This window comes from Mchenga conophoros, linkage group LG7, assembly GCF_057382185.1.
Source record: "Mchenga conophoros isolate Kocher_MC1m ecotype Shallow Benthic linkage group LG7, M_conophoros_male_GT1.1, whole genome shotgun sequence".
Classification (NCBI taxonomy): domain Eukaryota; kingdom Metazoa; phylum Chordata; class Actinopteri; order Cichliformes; family Cichlidae; genus Mchenga; species Mchenga conophoros.
Window position 1 is genome coordinate 65010351 of NC_140532.1, and position 21799 is coordinate 65032149.

The window sequence follows — 21799 nt, forward strand, 5'->3', positions numbered from 1 at the left end:
AGGAACATACAGTGTCCTAATTAGAGCTTAATGTCACAAACCCAGCTGGGGTTCTTCTTCAGGGAAAGTCAGTTATAAAGCCTCAAATCACAATCACATTCACATCATTAATGCATTTTAGAACATAGGAGCAATGCAACAAAATTTGGGGAAACAATTTTTATTTTAATGCTTTCAATATTTTCAGGAAAGAACTACTGAGACCAAACTTGATGCACTTCAGAGAGTGTGCCTGTATTGCAGATACAGACTAAGAAACAGACAAATTTTGACGATTTTCAAGTTTTATATTGGTTTTTTTTTTCCCCTAAAATTGTATAATTTAAATTTCACACATATAGTCTCTTTGGGTAAGGGACATCAACTTTTAAACATATTAGGAACAAACTTTTCGTTTTTCCTAACTGTAAGCAGTCACACCCCAAAAGCATTCCAGTTGTGACATTGTTGCAATACCCATTAACCAAAGTAACACAATTAAAAGGCTCGTGTGTATTTTATTATTAAATATAACAATTTCAGCAACGCAAGATCAGTTTGGCTTCTTGATTATAGCACATTTAATAGATTTTGCAAACGACAAAGTGGCAACAGAAGCAAATGGAACAAAGAGACGTTTGTTTTCACTTAAAATAAACTAAACTAAACAAACCCCTAAAAAGCAATTATGCAAAGCAACAATGGATTTTCTAGGATAAATGCAATTTTTTAACATGCAGCCATACAGCTAATACATCCTTCATTAGCATTATGTGCAAAATTCACAAATGTTGAACAGATTGGTTTTTATTTCTCCATTTTCATTGAGTGTATGGTATAAATAATGCACAGAAGTATATACATGAATACTGAACATTTCTCTTAGTACTTATTATAATATACTATGTGCTGCACAAGTCATATTTCAGCTTGGAATTGAATTACATTCAATTCTTTTTCTTGTAAAGTCATATTGACTAAAAATGTGCAGCTTCGAGAGAATAAGCTGGCAATCAGATCAGAGGCTCTGAACCTGTTAGTACTCCTTTTGTCTTACAGAAGAAGTTTTTTGTTCGAACCACCGCAGAACATCGTCTTTGTTCTCTTTGACCCACTGGATGTTCACTTGGGTTTGCTCGATGGCCAGAGACACAGCCCTGGAGGCACCACCCAGGTCGTAATTTTGAAAACGCATGAGCTGTAGACACAAAGGGGTGAGAAAAAAAACACAAAGTTAGGTGTTGGCATGACACAGCAGCATGTGAAAGACCGTTTCTGTTCTTTTTTCTGCAGCTATCAGTTTTTGAACATTATTAAATTAAATACAATACTTGAAATATAAGCTAAAGTAGTATAAATTATGAAAATGCTATAGACGGTGAATAAAACAATGATCTCAACATAATTCAACAATGTTGAAAGGCCTAAAGTAATTGGTGCAACAGTTAAAATATTTGGAGTTAAAAATAAAATATAATTCATAGATAAACTTAAAAGATAAAAAAGAAAATGTAATTATGCCCTCATGAAAAAATGATTAAATAAAATATTGAATCTAATTTACACATATTGAAAAGGATACAGATATGTTGGAGTAATTAGCTAAAAGAATAGCTACAATATTGTAATTAGCATTTAGATAAAAAAAAAAAGCTAAAAGAGAGAGCTAAAAGCAGCTGTTGCCACTGTTAAAATATAGCTAAAAGTAACAGCATGTGAAATTACATTTCTTTCCCTTTTCTGAACAGCTGTGAATGTTGGAAATGTTGAAAAAGCTCAAATAAGTAGCATAAATAATGAAAACACCACAGACAGTGTCTTAAATAATACTCATTTAGTAATGTTTAAAGGCCAAAAGTATTGGCAGGTAAAATGTTTAAAATTATCTTCAGAAGGTTAAAAAAGAAAATGTCATATTTATAATCATGAAAAACGGTTAAATAAAATATTTAACTAATGTAAGTTACATATGTATTGAAAGATAAAGATACAACGAAGTAATTTAGTTAAAACAACAGCTAATAATTTAATTACCTGAAACATGACATGATATTGAAAAAGTGAAAAGCAATAGTTCCCATTTTTAAAATATATCTAAAAGTAAGTTATGAATGTTTAAAAAGCTAAATGTAAATGATAAATTCAACAATTAAAAAAAAAAGCTAAAGATCTGAAATAGTTGGAAGTAATATAAAAAAACTAAAAGCAATGATTAGAACAGCTAAAGTAAAACAGTAACATTAATATAAAGTTAAAATAAAGAATGTTGATATGTGGCTAAATGTAAATGTTTGCTGAAAAAGGTAAAAGGGTGGCTGAAGGTAAATAATATGTGAGTAACCTGTTATGTAATTGAATAAATATGAGCTGAAACATAGTTGAAAAATAAGACATTCAGCTTTTGTCAAGTGAGATTTCAGAAACTAATGTGTCATTTGTAGCAGTTAACTTCATACAAATAAAAATGACCGTGTTAAATGTGTTAATGAAGAAGAGTTTTGAGAACTGCTGATTAGTACAAGGGAAATAAAGCTAATGACACAAATTCTGTGTCATCTGTCAAAGGTAAGTAAGATTAATTATGGAGTCATAAATAAATGAAGTATTGGGGTGTATCTGATTTGGTGTGAGCAGATTACTGGATTGTGATTAGAAAGACAACTCATACTCCTGCATACTCATACTCATTTTAGCAATAAAAATGACTGGTAAATTACCTCTTCCAGTTCAAACTCTGTCGAGAATCTGCTGGTCACTCCTGCAATCAGCATCGCCCCGTCCCTGGTAAAATATTAGCAACAGTTTTCAGTGAAACTCAAGTGATTCATTTATAAGTGTTGATACTAACCATCAGTATCAACTACCGTAAGTTGATACTGATGGTTAGTTTTAGTTAGTTTTCATTTGTTTTACATTATGAACTTGGTAATGACAGGTAATGATTAGTCAAGGAAAAATTGAGTTTCAATCCCCTGCTGATTAAATAATTTACTTTAGATAACGTTCGCATGTCAGTGTGGCCACGAAATGACCCCCCCCCCCGCCGCCGCCCTTTAATTATACTGTGATACAGTTTATTTTAACTTCCTGGTAACAGCACAAACAGGAGAGGTAATGATAAGAAGTGATTAAATAACAGGACCTTTGCACTTGATGACACAGTGCAGGATTTTTATAGTCGACTGTTTATAAATGCCTGATTTTTTTATGGCCCAGCTAGTTTGTTCACAGGTCACTAAAAGTGCTCTATAAACATCTGGCCCCTGAACCAGCCGAGGCCCTCGACTCTCTGTGATGAAGCAGCAAATATGTCTCCTCTGCGCATAAAGCAGAAGCCAAAACATAATCGAGAAACATGTGGTGGCGCCATATAACCCCAAGCCCTCGCCATATTTTCATTTTCAACCAAAAACTGGTAACGTTACTTTGTTAGTTCAGTTTTGGTCTCCACCCAATCCTGAAAAAATATTGTAGTTATCTTGACACTGTTGGCTTGTTTCTTAGCAAAACTTGTACTGTTAATGTTTTTTTTTTTTTGCTCTTCATTAGCTTCAAGTTTCTCAAGCAACTACATTTCCCCTGTGGACACCAATAAAGATTTCTCTTATCTAGTCTTGGTTAGTCTGTTTGATGCTGGCAAGTGGGTTGAAGGCGCAGCTGAGACTGAATGAACATGTCGAATTCAGGAGGAAAAACCTGAAACCACGACCTAAAACAGGCTACACGTCTTCTTAAAGGCAGGTCATTTTTTGGCTGAAAACTTATGGCCTTCAAACTGCACTCCAGAAGGCCATCATAGATAAACAGATCTAAAAAGGAGATAATATTTAATCACATTAAACTTAGAGCCATAAGGTCAATGCAGACACCACAAGATCATATCCACACCAAGCCAGGTAATCCCATATATGGATATTTTCTTTTTGCATTGTCCCTCCTGTTAAATAGTCAGAAACATAGCTACCAATGGTTGCAACAGTGCTGCATTTTATTGTCTTCTTGAACTAAATCAATAGGAGGAAAAAAAAGAAACACGCTGCTGTGGGTTGGTTGTTTTTGTTGCTTTGTGCCAACACCATTGAAATATACTCGCAATTCTACAACAGGAAGCCACTGAGCAAATTCACATTTTTACAAGCCAGCTGAAATGAGGTCATACTGCCAAAAACTGAGCTCATCCAGAGTTTTCACACATCTAACTGGGGTGTTATGGAAACTCCTCCACCTTTATAAGTGTATGTTCTGAGGTAAGCCATGAATTCTTAAACTCCTTGTAAATTTGTTGGAATAAAAAGGCTAAATAAACACTCATCACTGAAGGAAATGTGACCTATCATCAACCTCAACCCAAGAATACTGGCATCATGTATGTTTGTCTAATCCACAGTGCAAAAGAGATGACTCAGAAAATGAGATGGCATCTGTAAAAACCAATATGAGAGGGACTAAAAGCAGTTTAAATAGCAACCTACCCTTGGCTGACGTAGTCCCAGTTTGCTCTGATAAAGTTCCAGGCCAGCGCCTGCCCCGCTGAGTTCTGGGCTATGTAGTAAATTGTAGAAGCGACGTCCATCAGACGTATCTTCTCAGGGTCCAAAGTGTAATCAAGGTATCTGCAAGATAAGGAAGGCTCTTACTGGAAACCTAATGAATAAAACCCATGTGTATTGGGAACTGCTTTATTAAAACAGTTTACACATGTGGCATACACTTTAGGATTTTATGCTTTACCTGCTGAGCAACCAGATCTTCTTGGTGCAGGACAGAGCACGACGGAGCTGCTCTTTCTCCGAGGTGTTGCTGGAGGTCTGATACATGTCCCAGGCAAATTCCCACTCTTCCTTCTCACCAGCAGCCACAGCTTGGCAGTAGATTTCAGACCGCAGGTTTGGGTGGATGCTGAATCACACACACACACTTTATTTTTCCTGTTTCAGGACCATCTAATTTTCACATTTTTTTCTTTGTGCTGGACGGCTGACATCACATGTTTTTGCTTCAGAAGGAATCTCATCAGCAGTATAAGAAAAAACTCTACCCGCCAAAATAAAATGCAGTCCATTATACTTTATAGAAATGGCTCATCAGTATAGTAGACTGTGAACATTGTCAGTTTATATATGTGGTTTATATATTGATGTTTACAGAAGTCACAGAAAATGCTCAAATTATTGACGTTGTTGACAATTGAAAAAGAAGACATCCAATGGCATGGTCCAACATCTGCCCACCCATCAAAAATTCAATGAAAACACAACACTGCTAGATTTTTTAAGATTTGGAAAAGTCCATATGCTAAAAGAGAAAATGTCCCCTGATGTCTAAATTAGTTTGAAAAGTGAAATGATGTCCCATCCATCCAGGTTCTTAAGGACTTCTTCAACTTGTGTTATTGAGGTATCCTGGCAGAGCCGTAGAGACAGACAAATCACGAATCGTGCTCATTTCCCTACCTCCACAAATACCACTGGTAGAGACGCCGTGCAGAGCAGCAGATTCAAACCTACAGCCTTCTGCTTTGCAGCAACTGTGCTAACCACTGCAGTAACATGCAGGCCAAGAATGCGGGAGCGATAAAGCAAATATAAACCACTTTGAGCTTTGGCTATTTAATTCTTTCTGATACAAAAAGCTGTTGTTATGGAACATGAAATCTATTAACTGGGATAAAATAATCTGAAGGCCATTTATTGATCTTGGAGGCACAGCTACATGCAAGACCTGTTTTAGCCTCTTTTATAGTCTATTTGTATCCCATCATAAATGTCTGAGTTGCATGATAAAGGAAATATGGTATTCATGTGTATCCACATCTGAATTATATTCCCATTTCATGTTCAGGTTTTGCATGGCGAAAATATTTATTTCAACCTCTTGACTTTCAACACCCCCAGATTAAAAAGACAAAGTGTGCTTAGCGGTTTTACAGTAAGTGATTAAGTTGAGAGCTTAAGTGCTGGGTTCACTATGCTGGAGTCATGAGTGTGAGACGAGTGTCTGTTTGTCTTTCTGCAGTCTTGCTTTTTAGTATAGTGATATAGCAAAAGAAACTGACAGAATGTCTAAGTCTGACATAATTAAATCTAATTAAATCTCATTTTATCCTTGATGTACTCATTTTAGATTGAAGTTGTTGTCACATCTGGCAAAGTCAGACATATACACGGCCCAAGTGAGCATTTTTGGACAAAATAAAGGCTAAAGAATATAAAAGAATCCATGGATGTCAGACTTTGGTTACTATTCTGTGACTTCTCTGAAGATGATTTTGATTTTCTTGAACACAAGATAACAAATCCAGAATATGCCCCCCCGCCCTAATTTATAATGTGTATACAGTATAACATGGAGCATACATATCCACACAGTATTGCAGTCAAGCACAAAGGCATTTCCACATTGAAGTAACAAGCACATGCAGTGAACGTATTTAACTGTAAATAAAAGATAGACGTAGCCTCAAAGCTTGTTGTATAGGAAATCGAAGGTCCTACAAATATTACAGAGAAAACCCCAGCGATCAGACAATCCCTTATGAACAAACATGTGGAAACATGGAAGGAAGAACTCCTTTTTTACAGGAAGACACCTGCAGCAGAAGCAGGCTTGGAGAGGGGCAGCTATTTACTGCAACCAGTTTGGGGTTGAGAGAATACACTGTCTGCTTTTCCCCGACACTGCAGATGAGTGTCGTGTTGTTCCTTAGGTTCTTAGTCAGATCCACGCCTCAAGGTCCCTAACCAATTAGTGATGTCATTGTGGCTACGTCCATCCTTTATATACAGTCTTAGTCCCAATTTTTTAAAGTTGCACTTGGAAACTTTTCAAAAATGCTAGCTGTAAGCGCACCAGAGCACTTGTTTGGGAAAAGATGTTGGAATTGAAAATTAGAGTGAGATTGCTTGAAAATCCCACCAAGTGCAGCTTTACCAACATCCACAATGCACAGATACCAACAACTGACATGAAAGAGGGATTAGATTACACATACCTTTACTAAATCATTACCGGAGAGCAAAGCTACAGAATATATGGAAAGCTAATACAGTTAGATGATCATTGGATAATTCCAGAAAGTGTGACACAGAAAACAAAGATACTTATTCTAGAAAAGTCCACACCTGTTGGTATTGTTGCTCTCCATCCAGGCGGCATACTTCTGCTTAGCCATCTCTACGCATTCTGGTAGTCCATTGGAACATGCCAGCTTTATGGCTAAGAGCTGGGTGTACCTTAGGATGGAACAACATTTTGTATGATAAATGCAAAGGTATGAAATGCCAGAGTGTTTCCAAATATGAGAATAATTTGGAGACAGGAGTTTTTTAACCCTTAAATGGACTCTTACTACTCATCTAACACTGACAGTTCTCTAACGAATTGTTTTACCAATGGTTTTGAAACCAAGAGGGCCTACGCGTTCATTGAAAGCTTCCAGTTTCTTTCTTTTATGTCATCTTTTGGTAGCACTTTGTGGTCTAGCCATACAGCCAGTGACTGCTCAGCATTTACCCGGTAAATGTTTCTAACTTGGGGCGTAATTTTCAGCAGCTGAATGTACTCTTAGTGACACTTAAAGTGCAGTTACAGAAGAATAAATGACTAACAAGTGGCAATTTCTAAGGAAAGGTGAAAATGATACCACTAAGACTAATTCTACCCTCATTATCACGTCGACCTATAATGCCATATTGTTGTGCCACATAAACAAAGATTAATTATCAAATAATCAGTTTACAGTTTATCATTCTTACTTCCAGCTCTACAGTTTTATTCTTATACGTTACTAGAACAGTCCAGTTAACAGATATCCCCACTCTTTCTTTCTGAGACCTGTGTTTTTTGATGAAGTCATTATTTGAAACCTTGGCCGTGTTTAACATGAACATCCACCCCTGCAACAGTTTATATGAGAAAAAAGCAGACCACTTTAAATGATCCTTGATGACACGAGAACTGCTTCCTTTAAAACAACACTGACAGTCCACATCACACATCTGTTACAGCACAAAGGCAAAAATACAAACTCACACATCTGCTTTTTATTAGCACCTTTGGACTCGAGTGTGATTTTATGAACCGTAAACTACATGCAAGCATGTGTAAATCTGTTGACGATTAACTCAGGATGAATTCCGTCTTAAAAATAAAGATCTTACTTACTGTAAGGAGTGATCGTTCTGTGGGACGCGGTCATCGTCCGTGTCGTTTTTGAAGACGTTATACAGCTCTCTAACCTGTTCCCGCAGGTATGTCTGCAGGAAGAGACGGCAGAGTTTCGGCAATGTATACAATATTTTCTGCACATTGTTCCAATTATTGAACATCAACAAAATCAGAAGATCACATTAAGCCTGTTAAATATAATAACATAAGACAAGTTTTACAACTAGTGAAAACAGATGACAGATACCTGCATGGGTCCATACACCTCAGAGCGGTCAAACATGAGGATGAAGTACTCGAGATTCCTGACCGCTGACTCCCAGGGAAGAAACTCTGTCTCTTTTGTGAGGAAAAGGGTTGAATTCAGAGCCAGAGTCACGTTGACAAGTTTAGCCCTGATTAGAACAAGAGTGAGATCTCAGTCAGTACAGCCATTTATTCAAAATTCACAAAAAAGCAATATTGGAGCATCCACACACCGCCTGTGCTTTAGCCATTTTTATTTATACAACCTCCAATGGGACTGCTTCTACAATCACATTTTCTTACAGCTAAATGTTATGAAAAAATTAAGTCTCCACAATTTGGTTGGGACGTCTTTGGTTAGCATCAGATCAAATGGAAAATGTTTTTTTTAGAAATACTGCAGCGGCAAAATGTCTCAGACTTTATTTAAAGTGCCCGCTGTGACTTGTCGGGATTTGCCTGTTTAATAATTGGCTCTAACAAAACTCAACCCTATCCTGGACAGATGACCGGATGAGTAAAATAATGATGGCTGACAAATGTTGTTGTCTAAAGAAAATTATCTATTTGCATTTAACTCTCTGAGGTATGAGTTGAAATCACTGGCATGTCTAACCCTGAGTTTTGGAGAAAAACAAAAGGGCATTTTTGGGGGAAAAATGTAAGTAATGCCTGTAAGTTACAAGGATTTTTTTTTTTTTTACCCCGACTGCCAAGACTAGGGTTAGAGCTGGGGATAACACCGATCATAACAAGAGCTCACAGGGTTAATGTCCAGCTAGCTGCAATAAGCAGCAGGGTGTCAATAGCGTGTGTTAGCTCTGTGATAGCGTGTCAGCCTGTCCAGGGTGTAGCCTACCATGACAGGCTCCAGCTAATCCAATATCTCAATAAAACACATATAATATACTTCATTATCTCAAATAAATGCCTTCCCTAGAAACTGGAGCAAAGTAGCCACGTTCTTTGGTAAAATAAATGTCAAATAACATTTAATAATGTTAGGCTGTTTGGTTTGGAAGGGGGTTTGTGATTAATACTGAAAGAATGAGAGAGTTTTTCAAAAGGCCAGATCTAAATATTCAGCAAACCACTGCCTGATGCAAAGCTGCATGTTAAGTTAAGTGGACTTCTTAATGACGTTCTAGTTTCCTCTTATCGCTTAACATATCTAATATATTAATAGCACAGCATTATTATTTTTTTATTAAATGAACAGGTCACAGTCAGTACCTTGCCAAGTTAAATGCGTCATCAATAAGTTGCCCTCTGTTCAACAGCGGGATACTCTGGAAAAACACAAGAGTTTCAAAGTTAGAGAGCCACCGAGCGCTACTTCTTTCTTACCTGGGAGCTGCCATTTTAAAGTTAAAGACTTTAAAGGTTACTGAACGTGACTTTCCTTGCCATCTGATTCCCACCCACTAACCTGGAATTCTCTACTCCTGCTATCCCGTGTTTGTCCACAAAATTATTCTCCCTCCACCATTTGTTTTGTTCCCCAATCAGTGTCATAGGGAATTCAGGTATGTTTATGACAAGTGTTTAAGAGGAGTTGCCTTAGTCAGTGTGTGCTTTGTAGCAGAAACTGTAACAATAGTAACCCTTGCCCCGTTCGTTGCACTGGATGGAAAGTCACAGGCGTTAAGAAAGCTTTCTTTCTCTGCACCGCGAATTATTGATGACAGAACATGAACAACTGAGTGGTAGATCAACCAACCAAACAATCCGTGAACATGGTGACGACATTGCTGATAGAACTACAGACTCGTACATCCAGAAAAAAGCAGGTTAGTTGTAAAAGTTATACGTGAGGCACAAGTAAGGCCTTTTTTGTGTAACTCGGGATCTACGACGACAAATGTTCGCTTTGAAGGATTGAGTTAACCTCTGAGCTTTTGGTTCAAGGCCAATTCTTGGTCTGGTCTACTTTGTTCAAACAGCATCTCTGGCTTACCCTCCAACACAATCTATCAAACTTCACTGTGTAATAAAGGAAGCAAACTTGGATGCTTTTATTGTTGCTCTTTAAAGCCTCTAGAAAACCTTTGCAGTCCAATGAATCTGCCTTCGACAATAAGTTATTTCTCTTCAATATAACCTTGTCAGTTTATATAAATGTAATTAGATTTTATTTTGATAATTAACCAATAACTCACAAAATCCCTGCATTTATTGCCTGGTATGGAACAAAGAAGCTTCAGAAGATAAGATGTCGTAATATTTCCAGTAAAAATCACCCAGTAAAATGTGTAAAACTGGAGTGGCCCAGTACTTACATGCCGATTCTTCTGCAGCTGTGCTAGAAGGCGTTCCCAGTTCTCTGGATTGTAATTGACTCTGTAGTATCCGATGCAGTTGATATTTGCCAGGATCCATTCACCATTCTTAGCTATGAAAGCTTCTTTGTTTACTGTTCACGAGACATCAATTAGTTGAAAATGTGTTACATTTTTTTGCGAGTGAGTAAAATGAAGCACTTGAATGGAGAAAAAGGAAACTTGACAGAGACTGAGACGAGACTTAAGAAGTAAAAACATGAAGACAACCAAACTGAAAGCAGATGCACTGTGTGCAGTCATTTTGCTTCTCCCAGATGTTTTTGTATCTCCGTTTTTTGGTTCGTATATCTTTGATGTCATTTTTGCAACTCTTTTACTCTTTGTGATAAATTCCCATTATCGCTTCCTTTTGTTCTGTATTTTTTCACGGACACGTCAGGTGGCATTTGGGATTCACATCTGTTTATCTGTAGTTGTTTTGATGCTTTTTTGTGTCTTGAAAGTCAGTTTGTATGATTAACTATTCTGACACTGTATGTGTTTGCAACATTACATGCACAAATGTCATTCAAATTCAGCAACACTAAGGATGATTAACGATGTATGTGATTAATGGTTTTCTATACCTCCTAAAATATATGCAAAACATTTCTTTGGCCAATTTTTATTTTTGTGCATTTAAAGAAAATTCCATTCCAGGAATATCTAAAGCCTTTGTAGCTGATTTAAGAACTTTTGGGGCAAATAAACATTTCACTGAAAAATGCTTGTGGTTTTTTTGTTTGTTTGTTTTTTTAACCAATGGCTTGATTATGTCTCATCCCACATTAATAATAAAATAAAACATTATTCTGGTTCCCTTTGAAACAGAAGATGTAAAATAAAAAATACTTTGTGTTCTCCTGCATCTTACCTGGCTTGTTGTTATACAAATACACTTTCTCGAATTTAGACGACGCATTTGAGATGAACTCAATCTCCACTGTCCATGAATTGCTAAACAGAAAAAGAACAGGTAGATCTTACACTGGATGTAGTTTCACATGCCCCAGAAAATAAAGTGAGCAATAATTGTGAGTTTTACAGACTTTTTAAAGCTCACAAACTGAAAAGAAGCATTTTAGAGACAAAAACATGAGCATGAAATCTATTTTCCTTTGTAATAACCTAATCTGTGCCACTATCATGCCAGAGTCTCCAGGATCTGGAGGTATCCCAGTCTGGACCCTGTATGATTCATCATGGCAGCATCATGGAGTTCGAAGGCAAAGGCGCATCCAAAAGCAATGAAATCAGTTGTGGCCCAATACTTTCTTAACGATGTGAGTTATTCATTGAATAACTTGACTTTTTACCACAGATGGTTATTTAATCTGTATTATCATTAAAAGTGGTACAAAATGTTAACTCAAGCTAGATGATTTTATTACAGATTTGTCTAGGCTGGAAAAAAAAATAGTTGGTTTACACAAAGTTAGGTCAAGTTTGTAGAAAGATGTGGAAGACACCTACGAGGAATTGGCAGAGTTATTGAAGAGAAACTGCTTCTGGTAGACTTGTCCATTGGTAGTGTTGATGGTAATGACAGGATAGCCACTTTGGGTGGTCCAAGGGTTCATGAATCCAGCGATGTCATCAGTGTTGCGGACAGCTTTGTTACCGCGGTTCTGAGTCGCAGCCTGCCAACATTAAACAAGCCAATGAATATCTTTCCATGTGCAGTCCAAACCCGATGTATTTGTAAATATGATTTATGATAACTGAATTCATTAGTATCTGAACATTTTCGAACCCTTTGCTTTAAAAGAGCTAAATATACCACGCAGGTCTTTGCTTTCTAAAAGCTGCTGTTTGGCATTTTAATGTGCTAGCCATTGTTTTAAATTAAATGAGCTAAAACACAGACCAAAAACTATGATTTGTCCAAAATACTTAAAATCTGGGATAAATACAATGTTGTGATTAATCCTCAGGCAATGAAAGTGTGGGAATGATTTTGATGACAAGGCACGCATAGAGTAAGCAACAGAAATTTGGCAGAATAAAACAGCCTGGATAATTTATCATCTTACCATTTGTATATACTTCAAGAGGTCATCCTTTTCTACGTTTCCATATTGAAAGGCCTTGAGATACATCTATGAAATATATGAAAGCAGAGCAAATCAGAACGATTGAGTAACAGTGGACACAGTTGCATCAGGCACAAAAAAAGAATTATTTCCCCGTGGAGCTGTTGGAATAAGAGCTGGGTGAAAAGATTCAATTGCAGCTGTGAGCAGTTGGACCTGAGGGAGATGTGATGTTGTAATAAATCTCTGAGTAAAAGACGTTTTAGTTTTTCCTTGTTTTTTTGTTTGTTTTGTTTTTAGTCTTCTGCCCGGATACACGTGAACATTCACAATGAGTTTGGTGTGTTACAAAAATGAAGGTTTGAACAGACATTTAGCCTCTTCCTTGTATATCTGACAAGGAAAACACAACACCCTTATTCATTTTGCATGAGGCAGTGGAAAACACAAGTGGACAAAAGCTGCGTGCCTTCCCCATTTCTGCAGACACGAACCAGATGTTGGAATGCTTTCGTTCAGAGCAGCACTGAGGGCTTTATTTTCAACATGTTCAATTTGGATGTATGACAGAAGCTGGTGTCTATTGATGGTAAAAAAAAAAAGGTTAACCTCTTCGAATACACCAGGTTACCTGCAACCTGTCGAGGGTTTGGGATTATTTTAGCCACATGATATACAGACAAGTTTTATGAAACTAGAAAGTGTTGCCTTTCAAATGAAGCCTGATCCATTTCGGAATTACAACTTTGTGTTATTATTATTTTTTCAGTTGTTTCAAAAGTTTCCAAAGATCATTTTACACGACTAAACTGAAACAATACACCGCTGGATCAAAGACTGTATTCAAAGGATGGGCGTAACCACTGTGACACCACCCACTGGTTTTGGAGTGCAGATTGTGATGCCTTATTAGCATTTTGGCCACCACCGTGTCTTTTTTTCTTTTTTTAAATGCAGAAGTTACCATATTTGGATCAAAGGCTGGAGTGCTAAGTTATCAGCTAACACTTGCAAGCTTTGTTGCTAAGCTGCATTCATAAATTCCACCCATCTATTTTCTTCCAACATCAGAGTTGCAGGGGGGCTGAAGTAGCCCAGTTCAGTAAGTCAGACTAACAGGGATGACAGCTACAGTGGGACAAATCCTGATCCTGTGGACAAAAATTAGTGAGTTCATTTCGTAATGCCACAAGCTGTGGCTACGTAAGCCTATGTGTCAATATCTGGCACCAATTATGGCCAGCCAAATCTGCTCTTCCTTTCCATCCATCTCAAAAGCCTGTGAGGCGCTCAGAGTTTTGTAGCACACAAGGGACTTCACAAATGTTCCGTTTCCTTACATTTGCCAAGACTTTGGTTTCAAAAGCAAACAAGTTATATGCATATTAGATGAGATTTAATAGCTAATTAAAGCATCAAATGGTACGATTGCTACATCTGTGTCCTCTTTCAATATTGTCATGGCTCCAGATACATGAGCCATGACATCATCAAAATGGTTGGATTTTCTCATGAAAACGTTTCCAGGATTCTGCATTTGGATTGTCTTGGCAGAAGTGAGTTTCAACTGCAGACTGGCAGTCAAGTGAAACCCTTTAGTTTTATTGTTTGTTTTTAAGTTTAAATGGTAAATGGCCTGTATTTGTATAGCGCTTTACTCAGTCCTTATGGACCCCAAAGCACTTTACACTACATTCAGTCATCCACCCATTCACACACACATTCACACACTGGTGATGGCAGCTACATTGTAGCCACAGCCGCCCTGGGGCGCACTGACAGAGGCGAGGCTGCCGGACACTGGCACCACCGGGCCCTCTGACCACCACCAGCAGGCAAAGGGTGAAGTGTCTTTCCCAAGGACACAACGACCAAGACAGTCAGAGCCGGGGCTCGAACCGGCAACCTTCCGATTACAAGATGAACTGCCAACTCTTGAGCCACGATCGTTTAAGCCTTGGGAAGGACCTGAAAGGAAAATCATTTTTGCTTACTTGGAGCCCTTTGTTGAAAACAACTTCTCCCACATGGTTTGCCAGCATTCTCAGCACAATTGCGCCCTAACAAAGTGAACACAGATTACATGTTCCTGTTAGTAGAAAACACACGGTGGCAAATTGTGTATTAACAGCTTTGACTAGCTACCTTGCTGTAGCTGATCGAATCAAACATTCCAAGGATGTGATCTGTCGTATTGATCTCTTTTGATGCAGGACTGAGAGGATGGGATGAGGCCAAAGCATCCTCTCTAAATGCATCGTGGAGATCATTCATGATAGATATTTCTTTCTGTAGAAAACAAACATGGACGAGACTGTAAGCTTAAACAATTTTGCCTGAGCATTTAGCAGAACTCCAGAGATATTGCAAGGCTGGACTTACTATATTGAATGTAGGCTCCACACTGTCCACAGCAATGTAAGATAGGTAGGTAGCAATGCCCTCATTCAGCCAAAGGTCGTTCCACCATTTCATTGTCACCTCATTTCCAAACCACTGCCAACAAAATAAAAATAAATCATTGCACAGGAAAGGTTGCATTGCTATTCAATATTGTTGTAAAAGTTGTAATAAACTTAAAAACAACTTCCTTAATCCAAAACGGTGTTTCTTATCATGTGAAAATGTTGAATGATCTTTACTTTTGCTGCTAAAACCATATGTTTTGCTACTCCTGTCTGTGGTCTTAACAGGAAAATGACTCAGAGGATTGAAATCAGATGCTTTATTCGTTTTACTGCTCTCTAACCTGGTGTGCCAGTTCATGTGCAATGACAGTGGCAATATCTTCCTTGTGCAACAGGGAGGAGACGCCTTCCTGATAGAGCAGGAATCCTTCCTGGTATGTGATCAGTCCCCAGTTTTCCATCGCAGCAGGGTATAAGTCTGGCAGTGCAAGCTGGTCTAAGGAGATCACAAAGAAATGGACACAATTCTGTTCAAATCAGTTCAGTTCAGTTCGGTCTACATAGCACCAATTCACAACAACATAATTTAAGGTGCTTCATATCAGAGCATAAAGACCCTTCAGTATTAAAAACCAGATTATCCCCTATGAGACATGTATGAGCTACTCAATACAGTATTTTGATTAAGCAGTAAGTGATGCATCTAAAAATCAAAAACAGTACTTGTGAGCCATAAAATGTGGATAACAAGTCAAAGTGTGGGTTCAACACATTTAATTCATGGGAGTTTATATCCACAATAAAAGCAACATACTGAACAAAGACCGTTTTGTGCGGGTGACCCCAAAAGTGAGCTGATAAAAGAAGAAGACTGAAATGTAAGTAGGTATAGTTTGGGAAGAGAGGCGCCTGGACTTCTTTAAGTTTCTTGAAGACGTTTCACCTCTCATCCGAGAAGTCCAGACACCTTTCTTTCCAAGCTGCTTAGACTACAATGACCTGGATGACTGAGACCCTTCACAGATGTAAGTAGGTATAGTTTACCTATTTTTCCCATTGAATATTTCATTTCAAATTGGCTTTCGTAGAATCGAAGGAGCTTTCTGGCAATGTCGCCGGCATAATCAGCGTGTCCTGCATTGATGGCTTCAGGACGAGCATACGTCTGCACAAACAAAACACAGAAATGGCACTGAGTGGTAAAAATAGTAAAACCTCACTGGCTACTAGCCCCGTTTTGCTGACTTTCAAAGTGTACTGGCAAAAACAAAAACATCAGTAACACTGCATCAGATTCATCCTGCAGGACATGTAGCCTACATTTATCTCCACGCGATCAGTATCAGAGCTTGGAGAGGGGATGGATTTGAAGCTGTCGTCGACCACTGCGAAGGCGAATAAGTAGGTGGACATCTTTGGTGTTGCTCTAAAGATAGTGTATTGCCATTCGTCATCTAAAATGTTGCTTTCTGAAAGAAGGGAGACAAGGAAATACATAATGAGGACATCTTTTACTCCTATTGTTAAAGTTAATGTTTGACTCCTCAGCAGGTGACCTATATCGCGTATTGACACAGGAACTTGTTTTTACCATAAGGGGCTGCATTTCCCAGAGCTCTGGTTTCTCGCCTGTGGATGATGGTCAATTTAAACACAGCCTTCATGTCTGGCTCATCGAAACAAGGAAACACTTTCCTGGCATCTGTTGGCTGCAGATTGGTGGCAGCAATGAATCTAAGCATACAGGGAATAGAGAGCGAGAGAGTGTTCAGGTCTCTTATAATTGGATCAAAATGTCCCAACATATTCTTTATCATCGCTAACAGCTTTTATTGGTCTTTGACTATGATGTTGCTGCACTTTTTTGACTAATTTGTTACATTAATTGCAAGTGAATCATCTTGTGGCCATATTGTACCATTTAAAGAATGCACAATAACTTGTTAAAAACATTAATGAGTGAGAAATGGAAAAGACAGAGTGTAGCTGGTTAACAACAACTGAGAAAAAGATGTGTGTGTAACTATCCCAAGGTGTTCATTGTGTTCTATGTCTAGGTGTTCATGTATGTTGGGTTTGGTTTGGTTTGGTTAGGTTTTGGATGTGCCTGATTCTCACAAATTCATATGAGTATGAATGTGTAAAAACAAAAAGATGTGAGAGAGTTGTGAGCAGTACTCTTGTAAAAAAGAAAAAGACGAAAGGATACATGAAGTACAAGTGTAGCGGTTGAAAAGTTGAGGTCCCCACCTGAATGGGCTGGTTACATGTATTAAATTATTGTCTTCACTGTAGAATAGTGCGTGATCAGAGGTTGTAAATGTGTAAACATATAAGTGTACAACTCTTTAAGTTCAATGTGAGACACCATATCCAAGAATCAAAAACTGAGAAGACAGAAAAACAATAAGCTACTTTTTTTAAAAAAACTTCTTTGCTGCTTTATAGCTTCTTTTATTCTTAGAGTTTAATTTGACTTTTTTCCTCACCTACATTTATTTGAAGCTACTGGTCTTTAGATTAAGATGCTATTGAAAAAAGATCTTTGTGATTATATTTATAAAAATCGTGAGCGTATTGCAGAATGATTGCTTTTACTTTGATACTGTTGCAAATTTTGCCTGTGTACTTCTTTTTACGGCACATTTTAAAGCCAGGACTTTTACTTGTAACTAAATACTTATTACACCACTGCAGGTGCAAGCACACATGTAACCAATCAGTGATGTTACCCCAGCGACGTGTTGTAACAAACATTGATTATGAATGGATTATTTTACTATTATTACAGGTTTTTTCATTCTGAAAGATATTGTTTGTCCTTTCTGTTGGATACTTACTGGTTCCAGCTTAACTGCATTTTGATTAGGCCTCATCTTAAGCTGTGTAAATCAGTTGAGCCAACTCAGTTTTATCAAAAGACAAAAATGTCCTGGCCGCAGTTTCTGTAACTTTAATGCCAAAGTTCCACTGTGAATTATTTTTTATGGGTTTGTGCAACATCTAGGATAAGGGTACGATGAACAGTCAGTTTGGGTTATTGTTTTACATGTCAGATTAAAACTGACACAAAGAACTGCACGTCAGTGGAAAATAAATAGTGATTTGAAAAAATGTGGGATGCATCATTGTTATATTAGAAAATGACTTTGTGTTTGAGCTATCACTGTGTTTAGTCATCCAGATGACTCACTGTTTCTAAAAAACACTCAAGTTGAGAAATTAATTCACTGTGGAAACTTGAACATCTCTGTAACCTGATGGAATATTATTATGGCTTATTATGAATTATTACAGTTATTATGGCTGAGTGATAAAGTTTGTAAGCTTGTATAGATATTTTTTTCTCTCCTTTATATTAAAAGGGAATTACACTTTGAACAATGCTAAAAATCAAAAATAAGGCTTATATATTTACTTATTTAATCATTTAATATTTGGAGTTGCATCTTCTTGAAATATCGATTTAAGAAATTATTTAATTATTTATTTTTCTTAATATAACTTTGACTCTTTTCAGTTTGTATTTAGCATCCAGCCTTTATGTCCTTTTCCTTGAAACCTTTCCAAATATTTTTCCCTTAATAGTTTTCTTATAAAAAAAACAAAACACTTAAATTTAAATTTTGTATTTATTTTTCACTCCAGAAAAAATTGGAATCTTGAAATCCTAAAAATAGCATTAAATACAGAATACTTACATAACTTTCATAGATTTCAGATAAAAAAAAAATAAATTAAATATAGATTTAATTTAATATAGATTATTTTTCCAACTGGAATAAACACGACCACATTTCTTTCACTTTCTCAGAAACCCTCTAAGCTCTAATTGCCGATTATTGTACGGAATACCGTAAACTTTAAAGTTGCAGTAATGAAAAGCTCTGAAATTGTTTTAGAAACTCCAAATTCAACAAATAATTAAATGTATTGATATATATTCTATACGCAGAGCTTTTATACGTACCTGTCCGCATTTGGATCATCTACACTTTCATAGTCAAAGATACCATCAGTATATCTGCTTAGATACAGTGCTTCCAGATTATCCGAGACTTCGCCGTGGAAAGACAAAAACAAAGAGTAGTTCCCTCCTGTCTCCAAGGGATCCATCAATTCGAGCTCGAGGAAGTCACTTTCATCATCGCGGTGTTTCATTCCAGACACTTTAATATTCCTTTTTGTATTTTCGTTCAACACCACCGGCGAGGACACGTTCAGGTATCTGCTGTTGAGAAAGATGCTCATCGTCTTTTGGGCACATTGAAAGTGGACAGTCGAGTTTCCCGTGAAGATCATGGTCTGGTTCGGAGTGGTGATGTTGGGATTGGAGCCGTTCCCCTCCTCTATGATTTTAGTGTAGAGGTGAACTGCGAGTACAATTTCGTACTCCTGAGGTACCAAGCTCTTCGGCAGCCGCATGTCTGGCGGTGGGGCCATGGTGGTGGGTGGCAGGGTTGGAGGTGGCGTCATGGTAATGTTTTGGGTCTGAGCCTTGAACAGAATAATCATGGTGAACATGCCGCCGATGGAAGAGACGGTCAGAACACCAAAGGCGATGGCGATAGCCTTTGTCGTTCCAAACTTCAGTGGCATTGTAGCTGCTTCTTTTGGTCCGTCCTGCTGCTTGCCTGGTAGAGATGATTCCCTGAGTGAGTCTGCCTCTGGTCTGTGCTGTCTGATCTGTTCACAGGCATGTAACCTCCCTCCAATAAACAGGGCTTGGCCTTAGCAATTAAGGGTCTGTACTTGGATTAAGCATTAACTTTGACACTGCCAAAGGAGCAAAGAGTACACATTGCAGTGTGAAGAGGGCGATGTTCACTGTAAATAATCAGTCAGATTGTGCTCCCAAACATCTGGAGGTGGTTACTGCGGTCATGCCACTAATGCTGGGGTTAGGTAAACCGCAAGTCCTCACACTGCACTCTCCTACCCCATCCCACACTTCCTCACATTCCCTTTCTGTGAACACTCCTCAAACCATCACAATCACACACAAACACCCCCGGGCACAACAAAATCCTCAGTGGGGAACACATCCAGCATCACCGCTTTTGATTGTAAGAGGTGTTCAAAGTTTCGAAATACAGCTGTTCTTCCTTAAATTTCTGCAAGCAAGTCTCTGCAGCAGGAGGGGTCCAAGGGTTCTTATCTAAACAGAGACCATGCAAGTCTCTCCCACCAAGACAGTATATAAAGAGAGGACTGCTGAGTGGGCTGAATAAAACAGAAGAAAAAAAACAGAGGAGAACATAGACCGTAATGATTGGTACATCACTAAACTTCCTGGAAAGCTCCAACCGCGGGTAACGACGACCACCGTGACCACTGTGCACATATTCTTCATCTCAGGAGAGGAAAGAGGAGGGAGACTAATAGGCAAAATGGGAATAATGCAGGAAAAGAGGGCCGGAGATGGGAGTGTTGCTGGTTATTTGTACTGAGAACAGATGTTGCTGTTGGAGGGTCAAGGTGGTCAAATCATCCTGAGCATATTGATAACACTGGAGACCAACCATCAGCGCCCTGAGGCCAAAGTCAGGTGGATGAGCAGCTGAGGCAGCAAGGCCACATTCCTGTTCACATTAAAACTACATCAACATCGGATACCAAAGCAAATAAAGACCCCAGCAACAATAAAACAAGTAAACCCAAAAACTCAACTGTCATTTTTATTATGTGAGACAAGTGAACCAGATGTTATAACATCTGCCTGAATGTCACAGGTTTCTGCTCTTACGTTCAAGATTTACTCCTTAGAAAGGAAGAGGTAGGTCATCAGTTTCATAATGCATTTAATTTGGATTGATGCGTGCAAGCGAGGCAGCAACAGGAACTTTCACGTGTCAATACAGAGCACAACTCTTTTGGAAGAAATCTGTGAAATGTCAACCAGATCTCTCACTACAAGCACTCTCGCGTATACACACACACATTCTCTCAAGGATATTTGGTTTAAAAAAAACAAGCTTTAATTAAATTACCAAGATTTTTGCACTCATAAACGCTCTGAAGGCCCAATCCATCACACAGCTGGGGTTAGGTCTAACTCTAATTCTGTATTATCTGGAGAGAGAAAAAGGCACGTTATAGGTGGAAAATACATCATTTTATGCGTGTTACAACTTACAACGACTAAATTGTAACAAAAATTCTGATAACCACAGGGTAAGAGCTGCTGAGGTCTTAAAGAGTTAAGTAGAAGGAAAAATGTAAAAATCATCTGCTTCAGTCTCATAAGCAGCTACAAAGACTTTTCTTACTTTTACTCTGCATTTGTCCAGTTGAAACACATTCAGATTATAACTGCAACTTGGATCTAAATCAGACCGTGTTACAGGTAATCAAGGCAAAATCTTGGTAATTTTACATTGTTCAGGAGCATTTTCTTTCAGCCATTAAAAAAACAAACAAACAAACAAACAAACGAACAAACAGGAGCCCATCAGGTAAACCACCAGTTACACCAGTGCAGGTTTAAACAGGGACAGAAATCTTCAAGGGCAAATCTTTGATAATAAGGACCTCTGCTGACAAGAAGGGTAACTGCAAGTGCATTAACTCGACTGTCTCTGCTGTCACAAGCAGACAAATGAAGCTGAAAACAAAACAAACAAACAAACAAAAAAAAAAAAACCAG

At 38.0% G+C, this 21799-nt stretch overlaps 1 protein-coding gene across 1 annotated transcript; it reads right to left on the reverse strand.

Moving 5' to 3' along the window:
• Positions 1-144: 144 nt before the first annotated feature.
• Positions 145-19846, reverse strand: anpeplb (alanyl (membrane) aminopeptidase-like b). Its single transcript, XM_085280798.1, has 20 exons — positions 19124-19846; positions 16745-16887; positions 16474-16622; positions 16198-16318; positions 15495-15649; positions 15128-15241; positions 14891-15034; positions 14740-14805; positions 12746-12811; positions 12186-12352; positions 11587-11669; positions 10671-10804; positions 9625-9680; positions 8393-8540; positions 8143-8234; positions 7101-7211; positions 4711-4878; positions 4452-4592; positions 2697-2760; positions 145-1177 (listed from the first exon to the last, which is right to left on the reverse strand). The coding sequence occupies exons 1-20, from the start codon at positions 19750-19752 to the stop codon at positions 1016-1018; spliced, it is 2913 nt and encodes a 970-aa protein (XP_085136924.1). The 5' UTR covers positions 19753-19846; the 3' UTR covers positions 145-1015.
• Positions 19847-21799: the final 1953 nt, after the last annotated feature.